General features: G+C 35.5%; 1 protein-coding gene across 2 annotated transcripts in view; it reads right to left on the bottom strand.

Moving 5' to 3' along the window:
* Positions 1-12,413, bottom strand: part of LOC123537357 (cytosolic non-specific dipeptidase-like) — a 30,500-nt gene that overhangs the window by 3,294 nt on the left and 14,793 nt on the right. Inside the window, exons 8-11 of one of the 2 annotated variants that reach the window (XM_045321047.2) lie at positions 8,260-8,404; positions 7,428-7,527; positions 6,401-6,572; positions 5,159-5,244 (exon numbers count right to left, since the gene is read on the bottom strand). In XM_045321047.2, coding sequence (XP_045176982.2) covers positions 5,159-5,244; positions 6,401-6,572; positions 7,428-7,527; positions 8,260-8,404 — 503 coding nt within the window. Of the gene's footprint in view, positions 1-845; positions 935-5,158; positions 5,245-6,400; positions 6,573-7,427; positions 7,528-8,259; positions 8,405-12,413 lie in introns of both variants that reach the window. The other variant, XM_045321046.2, reaches the window with a different exon arrangement.

Genomic DNA, 12,413 nt, shown 5'->3' with positions numbered 1-12,413 from the left:
ACCTTGTGTCATATGATGTGGGTGATGCTGTTGAACAACTATGTTAAGTAGGAATCATCCATTCAGTAATAACAAAGATAGAGTGAAAGTGCATCAAAACTTTAACCTGAAATTCTACGTAAAAAGGGGGAATAATTCTTGAAAAATTTGTGTCAGAGTTATGCATCTTGTGTCATATGCTGTGGGTGATGATGTTGAACAATTATTTTAAGTTTGAATCAAATCCATTCAGTAATAACAGAGATAGAGTGAAAGTGCATCAAAACTTTAACCTGAAAATCTAAGTAAAAAGGGGAAATAAATCATGAAATATTGGTGCCAGAGCTATGGCTCTTGTCAGATGATGTGGGTGATGATGAGGAATAACTATTTTAAGTTTGGATCAAATCCATCAAGTAATTACAGAGATAAAAAGAAAAAAGAGAAAGTGTAAAAAAACTTTAACCAAGGTGGGGACGCGGAAAGACGCCGACGCCGGGTCGAGTAGGATAGATCTCCTTATACTTCGTATAGCCGAGCTAAAAAGTAAAACTAGACAGGCTAAGTTTTAGGCTGTATTTATTTACCTGTATAAAAAAAAAATTGGTAATTTATGAAATACATAGAATAGTCATGCAGTAAAATATGATATATTTTTAAACAGAAAGAATTTAATTGCAGCTGAACTGTTTAGCATACTTGTAAAATGTCAACATTTGTATCATGTACATCTAGAGGCATGCATACCCCTTTAATAAAAAACAAAAGCTTAATTTAAACTAGCAAAGGTGTAAAAATAGAAAAACCCAGAGATACAAGATAGAAAGCAAAAAGCCAAGACTGAGATAACACAATAAAATAAGCACCTGTTTTTACAGCATTTCTACCAGCTGTGTAATTTGGATGATTAAAGTCGCTGACCCATGGTTTTCCTCCGCCTCCTTCCAAATATAACCTGATACAACAAGTTCAATACTTATTCTTCATTGGAGGTGGAATAATCAGCAGAGCTTAAAGACTGCAATTTTTTCAAAATAACTGGCCATAAGTCGCCTCTACATCTTGATCTTCACTTTTGTTTAAGTTTTGCATTCACCCATATGTGCAAATATTTTTTTCATTCAAGGTTTTTTGATATGTATGTAAAAGACAGAAAATATTTGAAGAAGAGAACAAAAATATCCATAGAGAAACAGTCAATCATGTATCAATGGCCTCCTGTGAACAAAGGCCACCAGGCTCTATAAAGATGCCAGTTCTATTTTGGGTATAAACATTTGCAGTTTCTTTTATCAGCTGAACAGAGACCACCTCCTAATATAGACCATTTTCTGGTTCTCCAAAATGTGACTGTTATGGACAGTTTAGACTGTACAAATGTATTTACATTTATCTACTAATTGTGACTTAAATCTTGGCAGACTTATGTCCAGTAATCTTAAACAAGAGGGCTAAGATGGCCCTACATCGCTCACCAGAGTTTTACAGCTTGAACAGGTATAACAAGAAACATTACTACCAAATTACCTTGAAAACTGGCCTACAGATTCAGTTTTCCATAGAGCCATATAGGGCAAACCAGAGCCCTGGCAGCCATGTTTTCAAATTCGGCACATCAAGATTGCTTTGAACAATTTTAGTAGAGAGCCTCCGAAGAAACATTTCTGTGAAATTGTTTCAAATTTGGACCTGTGATTTTGGAGGAGATTGTATAATTTTGAAGATTTTTCTAGACGTTTAGCTCTTGTGGCCATGCTTCTGACAACTCAGCATAATATCAAGAGTCTTAGTTGATCATCCAAGAGACATTTCCGTGAGTTTCTAATATATACATAGAGGGAAAAGTGACCATGCCCCCTGGAGGCCTTATTCTCTTGAAGATGTTTTTCAACAATCAAAATAACTTAAAGAGTACTTGTTAAGGGTAACCAAAACAAGAGGGCCATCATGGCCCTATATTGCTCACCTGTTATCATTGCACTTGAGGACAAGAAGGTCCTCAGAAAAAAATATCTAAGTCCACAGGACAGGAACAACAAAGAGAAGAAATTTAACCAAAAAGAAAAAAAATTCTTACAAGTTACAGATATGTCAAAATACACCTTAAAATTGGAGGTACCATCCATGTTGTACCACAGAAAAGTGGTCTCGGTTTTTCCCTACGGCCAATAATAAAAAAGTTACTAAAAATAAGCTATTTATAGTAACATAAAAGGGAAGTAATTAAACAAAAATTATTGTAAGTGAACAAAAGAAGGATCTGCCAAATAAATGTGTTGACATAAATAAAATTTCAGACCAGTATCTTCATTAGTTACAGAGATATACCCATCTAAATTTGAAATAAAGGGAGGTAATTTGACATAAAATCAGTCCATAGTTATCTACCCTGATTGGCTCAGTCCAACTAATGACAATAATGAAATTTCAAATAAGTCCTATAAGTTATTACTGATATAAATCCATTTTGATTGCAATCAGGGGATGTAATCAGATATAAAATAACTCTGGAACCTACGATTGGATCTGATTTGTCATGGAATGCAAGGTTTATTGTTGTTGAAGATATTTTGGAACTTTGTATCAAATAAAACCATAAATGAAGTCTCTATATGGCTGCAAAAGCCAAAATAGCCAATTTTGGACCTTTAAGGGCCCATAACTCTGGAACCCATGATGGAATCTGGCCAGTTTTAAAAGGGAACCAAAATTTTGTGGTGATACAAGTTGTGTGCAAGTTTGGTTAAAATCAAATCATAAATGAAGCTGCTATTGTGCAGAAAAGGTCAAAATAGCTAATTCTGGCCCTTTCAGGGGCCATCACTCTGGAACCCATAAAGGAACCTCGCCAGTTCAAGAAAGGAACCAAGATCTTATGGTGATACAAGTTGTGTGCAAGTTTGGTTAAATAAAATCATAAATGAAGCTGCTCTTGTGCAGACAAGGTCAAAATAGCTAATTCTGGCCCTTTCAGGGGCCATAACTCTACAACCCATAATGGAATCTGCCCAGTTCAAGAAAGGAACCACGACCTTATGGTGATACAAGTTGTGTGCCAGTTTGGTTAAAACTAGAATGTGTCTGTAGGACACAGGGTGTGCCCCCCACTGGTACATTTGTCACACATAAGGGGAGATAATTCAAATGTTTGCAGTCTTAATGCGGTATAGCCTCAAAAAAAATATGAAAAGGATTCATTATTCTATACCATATACTTTTGAGCTATGAGCATCACAAACAAAAAATCCACTATTTTGGCTATTTCAAGGGCCATAACTCTGTAATAAACGCTAAGATTCTCAAGTTGAATGCCAAGTCTGCAAGGTCACATTATGATAAAGACTCAAGCAAGGTTTCATGAATTTACATTAAATACTTTTTGAGTGAGGCACATAATTAGGTCAAAATGTGAATTTTTTGACTACTTCAAGGGCCATAACTTTAAAAATAGGAAGCGAACCCAGGTGAAAAACAGGAGGTGCACAAGTTCATATCATGATAAAGACTGGTGCAAGGTTTCATCAATTTATATCAAATACTTTTTGAGCCAGGCGTGTCACAAGGTGAAAATGTGCATTTTTGACTATTTCAGGGGCCATAACTCTAGAAATAGGGGGCGGTCCCGATTAAAAATAGGAGGTGCGCAAGTTCATACCACGATTAAGACTCATGCAAGGTTTCATGAATCTATATCAAATACTTTTTGAGCTAGGCGTGTCACAAGGTGAAAATGTGCATTTTTGACTATTTCGGGGGCCATAACTCTAAAAATAGGGGGCAGAGCCAGACGAAAAATAGGAGGTGCAAAAGTTCATATCATGATAAAGATTCATGCAAGGTTTCATCAATTTATATGAAATACTTTTTGAGCTAGGCGTGTCACAATGTGAAAATGTGCATTTTGGACTATTTCAGGGGCCATAACTCTAGAAATAGGGGGCGGACCCAGATTAAAAGTAGGAGGTGCGCAAGTTTATATCATGATTAAGACTTATGCAAGGTTTCATCAATTTATATGAAATACTTTTTGAGCTAGGCGTGTCACAAGGTGAAAATGTGCATTTTGGACTATTTCAGGGGCCATAACTCTAGAAATAGGGGGCGGACCCAGATTAAAAGTAAGAGGTGCGCAAGTTTATATCATGATTTAGACTTATGCAAGGTTTCATCAATTTATATGAAATACTTTTTGAGCTAGGCGTGTCACAAGGTGAAAATGTGCATTTTTGACTATTTCAGGGGCCATAAGCGAAGCCAGACGAAAAATAGAAGGTGCGCAAATTCATATCATGATAAAGACTCATGCAAGGTTTCATCAATTTATATGAAATACTTTTTGAGCTAGGTGCGTCACGAATTTCGGACGGACGCACGAATGCACGGACGGACGGACGGACGGACACACGAACAAGAGCAAATCTATATGGGGGTCCACCACTCATGGGGGGCACAATAAAATCATAAATGAAACCACTATTGTGCAGACAAGAAATTGTTGATGCACGGACGGACTGACGACGGGTGATCACAAAAGCTCACCTTGTCACTATGTGACAGGTGAGCTAAAAACAACATTTCTTTGACAACATTTTAAAATCAGACTTGCGGTTCACAATGAGATGTCATTTGAAGATTTTTCTACTTTTAGTTCTGGTAGCCCCTATGTGCAACCATGCAGAATGAATTGTTTGAACAATTTTGGATGAGGACTACCCAGTTTCACCAAACTCCAACCAGTGGTTTCAAAGGAGATAATATGTTCAGAAAAAGTTCACACTGACAGACAGACGATGATGTTGAGTGATCACAATAGCTCACACTGAGCAGCATGTGCTCTGGTGAACAAAAACTGGTGGAAAATGGGAACTGAAATCACGGAGGAAAACCAGAGTCACCAAACTGATGTGGATGAAGTGTTTTTGCTACCTCCAAAGAAGTAGAGCAGACAGCCATTTTGTTACCTCAGTGTAAAACTACTGTATGTGCTGCTTTATTCACAACAGTCACAGTGTAACTGAAGTTCTGCACTAAGGTAACAATCTGCTAGCAGAAAATACTGAAGAATTCCAAGCAGACAAAGCCCTGGCAACCTTGAAAGCATAACCACAACCACAATAGCATATTTCTACACAGAAAGCTTCAGTCTCATGTGCGCATATCGTGGAAGCCACACATTTACCTGTTTTTACAGCATTTCTACCAGCTACATAGTTTGGATGGTTAAAATCACTGACCCATGGTTTACCTCCATGACCCATTGTTATCCTGCATAAATATGTGTAAACAGAAATGTGTGTCATCATATTAAATCGAGCCTCTTGTATAACATCGTAAATATTTAAAAGTATTATTAAATCATAATGGACAGAGGTAAAATGCATTGTTTACACAAATAAGTTGTAGTCAAGTTTCAAGAAGTTACTTAGGGCATACACAAAATATAAAAGTGTCTAGTTGGAAAAGTCTGCAAGTACATATACAACAACACAATACGCCTATTAAAACAGTAATTCATATCTACTATTTTCTTCAGATTATAAGGTTTCAATCGAGGCCTCAATTATTTACCCAGAGTGAAAGTCACCTAGCTGTTAAGGCAGCGGTATGCTTTTCACCATTAAACAGAAAAAACTTAGGTCCAACTTACGTCTTTAAAAATTGAAATAATATTATGTCGAAATTATACAAATATCTGGAAACATTTAAAAAAAAAAACTTTACATATTAAGCATATTTAGCAAATACAAAGACCACCATTTCGTAACAAAAAAGGTCTTTATTGACAGGAGGTCCTCAAAACAGGTTAATTTACACGATTTATGATTAATCGCAATGAGAAAATAGTGGCCTTTATTAGCAAGTTTTACAATAAGGGTCTATAATGGGAGGTGGTCTTTCACACAGGTTTAACTGTATATAGTTGACATTTGGTTACTGCAGTGCAAGATCGAAACATTTTTCACCAAGTGAGTGCCAGATACAATACTTTTCTGAATGGCTTAGCCATTAGAGAAAATGAAAGATTTTGATTTCCTGAATGCAAAATATTTCGATCTTATGTGAAACAAACAAATTTTCCTTATATGTCATGTTTTCTTTTTAATTAAAATGACCACAGGCTCATTCATCAAAGTTTTATGTCAGTTAAAATTTTGATTCTGCCATTAAACACTGAAAACCTAATGTCATTTTAAAATTTTGCAAAATCTGACGAGGATTTTATAAACAAAATGTTGTTTATAATGAAATAATTTTGTATATAAATAATTTTTACCAAGTTTAAAATTATCATGAAGAGCAGTTTTATTGCTAACAAAATGAATATCCAACCACTGGCTTGTAGTTGGAAGCACTTAGTACTGAGTAAGCCAGGCAAGATATGAAATACATAAAAAAATTAATAGAAAATAAACTTTCTTACTTAATTTCATTCGGACTGCCTCTCTCTTTATGGACCTTCTCTACATGTGCTTTTACCAACTTTTCAACCTGGTCAGGCTGCATATCAGGAACCAGTCTGATAGAAAATTTCCCAGTCACTTTTCTTGGTATCACAGTCTTAGCTCCGGCACCACTAAAAGCTCCCTCAATACCTGATCAATTTTATACAAATTCTACAATACAATGCAAAAACATAACTAAGCTCACATCTTAATTAGTTTGCAGGTGAACCCACACCGGCCTAGGACCTATACGTCTTTTAAATTGTAGATGTGAAAAGTAACATGTGAAATGCATTACGTATGTCCATTTCCAGTAAAAAGACCTGCTGAACAAACCCTTTGCCACCTCAGTTCCTTAAACTTTAATGGGATTTTTCTACAGCAGAACAGACAGATACCATGGTATGCCCTGCCTTTTTGTACCAGTTTGTACTACTTATATCACTAAAACAGCTGTCAGTCGTCTATCAAAATATCTGAACTCAATAGACATACCATATAAGTATTTATTTCTGCGTTTGATGTTTTTATTATGGTTTATTTAACAGCAAAAACAATGATAAAATGGTTCTATTATATTACTGTTACTACTAAATTTTCAACTTGATTCGTCAGTCTTTGGCTACATGGTTGACAAAAGCCAATAACGCTAAGGGACGTTGTATTATACTTAACCGGATTATAATGGCGACTTGTATCATCGTATCACAGCATGGCAGGACAAAATTTTCTGCGGATTTTAAATCTGCGGTCTTATTGTCTTCCGCAGAAAACGCAGAAATAAAGTACCCACAGAAAAAAGTACTTATATGGTACTGCCTAATCGTTAGGAATCAATGGCATATACTGGTACAAAGGCAGTACCATTACGTAGCTGGTCTTTAGGAAAGCCTCTGAAACTATTTATATAACTAATAGTATACTGACATCAATACCAGGATTCAATAAAAAGTTATTTCCCCTGAATTTGGCAAAGGCATGTTTTTCTCAGCATGAATGACTTACCATGTAAAGAGAGTGACGGGTATCGCCAGCGAGCCATCAGAACTTCATGTTTCTCACTATGTATCAACTTCTTCACACCTATATCTTCTTTGTACTCATTCTACAATCAGATTTATCAGTATATAAAATCTGGCATATCAATGATAAATAACAAGAACTGTCACTGGCAAACTGAATGTGTTTATAAGATACAAAATTGTCATATCATAGTTTACTTATATTCAAAGTTTGAAGACAATCCCTTGCTTACTTTTTAAGTTTTGCTTTGGACTCAACATTGAACAAGGGAAATAATTCAAAATCTACTTGTACTACAGTTATGACTGTTGTGCAATGCACTTATGCAAATCTTACTTTAAATCTAGTTCGAACATTTTCCATAATAACCAAGAAAGCAGCAAAGAATCCGTTAACTCTAGTACTAAGTAAGTAAATCCAAGAATATTGGTGAGGTTACATGACCACCATCACACAACAGCATTTTTTTATTTTTGTTTCTGTAGGATCTAGGGTCACACTAACAAAATCTTTGTCATATAATGTCTTTTTAAAGGAAGACCGAAGGTGCTTCTCTGGGCACTGTCTCAGGCAAGGGCAGGCATCTAGATAGGACCACCAACCTGCTGGATGGTTTCCTCACATGAAGAGTTCTGTACCCAAAGCAAGGTTTCGAACCTGTATCGGTGAGGGGCAAGAGATATCATTATAAAATGGCACTCAATTCAATGATATATCAAATATCCGAATAAACAAAGCTTACATGTTCAGTGAAAGAATAATTTCTTTATGTAACTCAATCTTTTAATTTTAAGAATAATTGTTATCTACTAACTGTGTCAAAATCGATTGGTCCATAAAGTTTCTGTTCCTCTTCAGTGAGCTTGGCGACAGAATCATTGATGCCAGGTATGAGTATCTTGCCGTTGACGTCTACGAGGGTGCCCATAATGTGAATGAGATCACCCATTGCTTCATGACTGTAAAATGTAAACAATTTATTTCAGACCTTGGGTAATTAACAAGAGCTGTCCATAAGACAGCCAAGCTCGACTATTCGAAATATTGTCACAGAAGCTGGAAATTATTACCCAAAATGTTAAATATCAAAAGAGTTTTAAGTTCAAAAGGGGACATATCAGAGTTATGGGACTTGATGCTATCAACTAGTTTTATAACCCCGAAGAAACATGTTAAGTTTCAATTCAATATCTGCATTAGTTTTGGGGATAGTAACTTGCATGTAAAACTTTAACCAGAATTTTCTAAGTCCAAAAGGGGGCATAATTTGCTCAAAATACATGTTAAGAGTTATGGAACTTGACCCAGTGAGGTAGGTAATTGATCTAGAAAAAGAATAAATATGTTCCAAATCTATATGCCTTTTAGTAATAGCTGTATGTACTTGCACGCAAAACTTTAACCAGAATTTTCTAAGTCCAAAAGGGGGCATAATTTGGCCAAAATACATGCCAGAGTTATGGGACTTGACCCAGTGAGGTAGGTAATTGATCTAGAAAAAGAAAAAATAAGTTTCAAATCTATATGCCTTTTAGTAATAGCTGTATGTACTTGCACGCAAAACTTTAACCAGAATTTTCTAAGTCCAAAAGGGGGCATAATTTGGCCAAAATACATGCCAGAGTTATGGGACTTGACCCAGTGAGGTAGGTAATTGATCTAGAAAAAGAAAAAATAAGTTTCAAATCTATATGCCTTTTAGTAATAGCTGTATGTACTTGCACGCAAAACTTTAACCAGAATTTTCTAAGTCCAAAAGGGGGCATAATTTGGCCAAAATGAAGGTCAGAGTTATGGGACTTGGTGCTATCAACTAGTTTTATAACCCCGAAGACACATGTGAAGTTTCAATTCAATATCTGCATTAGTTTTGGAGATAGTAACTTGCATGTAAAACTTTAACCAGAATTTTCTAAGTCCAAAAGGGGGCATAATTTGCTCAAAATACATGTTAGAGTTATGGAACTTGACCCAGTGAGGTTGGTAATTGACCTAGAAAAAGAATAAATAAGTTTCAAAGCTATATGCCTTTAAATGATAGCTGTATGTACTTGCATGCAAAAACTTAACCAAGGTGTGACGCCGACGCCGACGCCGACGCCGACGCCGACGCCAGGGTGAGTAGAATAGCTAGACTATTCTTCGAATAGTCGAGCTAAAAATGTAATTGTAATTAATTGCAATTAAATTACATTTCCTATGTAATTGAATGTAATTTGTAATTGGGTCATTTATCAATTACATGTAATTGTAATTTAATTAATTACAGAGCAGTTTTAGGGTGTAATTGACAATTACATTTCAATTACTTTCCAATTACTTTCCTCTGAATTCAGCAAGAATGAACTTACTGAAACTTATAAAACAAGTGAATGAAGTATTGCCATGCAATACAAAGTCCCCTACTGGAAGGCGCCTAATTTTCTCTACTGCAGTATAACATAATGAACTGATATCTGTCAATGATGTATAAACAATATTGTACTATATATACAATATAATATAACAAAGAACTTGAATTAAAATTTGCATATATAAAAACGTACAGTTGTTTTTATTTTGGAATTTTTTTGGCCAATATACAAAAAGTTATCATAAAAGTTATTTATAGTAACAACAAAGTGAAATTAATCCTAAAAAAAAAAAAAAAAAAATTATAAAATGTAAGTCCACAAGAAAATCTTTACTAGGTAGAGATAGATCAAAATACACCAAAATATTGGATGTAACATGCATGTTGTACCACAGAAAAGTGGTCTCGATTTTTCGCTACGGCCAGTAATAAAAAAGTTACAATGTAATCTATTTATAGTAACAACAAAGGGAAGTAATTCTAAAAAAGTGTGCCTCATGGTGGTGAACATTTGTGCCATGTTACATCAAAATCTCTCCATGCATGAAGAAGAAATGCTCCGGACAAAGTCATTCTTGAATTTGACCTTTGACCTCTAAGTATGACCTTGACCTTAGACCTAGCGACCTGGTTCTGGCGCAAGACAATTTGTCTCATGGTGGTAAACATTTGTGCTAAGTTACATTAAAATCCTTCCATGCATAAAGAAGAAATGCTCCAGACAAAGTCATTCTTGAATTAGACTTTTGACCTCTAAGTATGACCTTGACCTTTAAGCAAGGGCTCCGGGATTTGTGCATGACACGTTGTCTCATCATGGAGAACATCTGCGCCAAGTAATATTGAAATCCCTTAATGAATGACAGAGTTATGGACCGGACACGAAACAGACCCTGTTCATGCCATGTTAACATTTGACTACTAAGTGTGACCTTGACCTTTGAGCTAGGGGTCTGAAAGTTGTGCATGACACATCGTCATATTATGATGTAAAATTTTACCAATTGATATTAAAATCCCTTCATGGATGAGAGTTATGGACCGGACTGGAAAAAAGCCCTGTTGACCTTTGACCTCCAATTGTGACCTTGACCTTTGAGTTAGGGGTGCGGGTTTTGCGCATGACACGTCGTCACATCATGGGGAACATTTGTGTCAAGTAATATTAAAATCCCTTCATGGATGAAAGAGTTATGGACCGGACACGAAACAGACCCTGTTCATGCCATGTTAACATTTGACTACTAAGTGTGACCTTGACCTTTGAGCCAGGGGTCTGAAAGTTGTGCATGACACATCGTCTTATTATGAGGTACAATTGTGCCAAGTGATATTAAAATCCCTTCATGGATGGGAGAGTTATGGACCGGACAGGAAAAAAGCCATGTTGACCTTTGACCTCCAATTGTGACCTTGACCTTTAAGGTAGGGGTCCGGGGTTTGCACATGACACGTCGTCTCGTCATGGGGAACATTTGTGCCAAGTAATAATAAAATCCCTTCATGGATAAAAGAGTTATGGACCGGACACGAAATTGTGGACGGACGGAATGACGGAATGACGGAAAGACGGAATGACGGAAAAGCGCATTCCTATAGTCCCAGAAACTGGTTTTCAACCAGTAGGGGACTAATAAATGTTATAAAATACTGCAGTAAATGTTATTAAAAGGGTCAAGGACTATCTTCCCTGTACATAAGGTTATGTTTCTATCAGGGTTTTTATTTAAGATTGTACAGTGTAAATAGTGATCAGAAATTCCTGTTTCCGTTCTATGGTGGTGGAATTAATAGTGTCAAGAGCTGTGAAACGTATATTCTATTCAACTGGATTTAAAATAAGGCACACGCATATAGAGGTTCTCCATTACTGGAGGGAAGATTATAAAGAAGAAGAAGACATGGCACATGCCAATCCAGTTTCTTGAACAAATAGTATATATATGTTTATTACCAGTGACACTTCACTTTAACATGCTAATTTGCATTTCATAGCTGTGAAAAATAACAATAGAATATTATGATAGGTGTTAATCCCTTGGACATAGCTCCTTTGTTCTGATATAATTGTTTTATTAGAACCAACTGGTAATCTTTGATGATGTTTGTCACTATGTTTTGAAGAAAATGATCAAACTATGATTTGATACCATTATATGCATCATTATTATTTACATTTTTATCGGAGCAAAAATTGAAATGCTTAGCATTTAGTTTAATCAGTTTTTATCTGTGATAAAATTCGTTGTATAAAATGATACAAACTACATAGCATTTGACACCACTGTCGTAAAACTTTAAAGATAAAAAATATAATTATTATTGTAGACATTATGAGTATTCTACAGTTTTATTGACATAGTTATTCTAGGATGGCTCATGAATGTTTTACAACTTATTTTCAATGTGGTCCTTCGGATAACATGTAGTGTGAAGGATAAAATCTTTAAATATATGTTTAAAATGTAAATAATTAAATACTGAACTATACCAGTTAAATTTGAAACCTATTGCAGAACCTTGATCACATAAACTTCAGAGAAATTCAGACCTCAGAGAAATACTGACTTTACATGCATCTTCTAACTGAATTCTCCTTGACAATGTATTAACTA

Source organism: Mercenaria mercenaria, chromosome 17 (genome assembly GCF_021730395.1).
Source record: "Mercenaria mercenaria strain notata chromosome 17, MADL_Memer_1, whole genome shotgun sequence".
Classification (NCBI taxonomy): Eukaryota; Metazoa; Mollusca; class Bivalvia; order Venerida; family Veneridae; genus Mercenaria; species Mercenaria mercenaria.
This window is presented reverse-complemented; position numbering and strand designations above follow the sequence as displayed.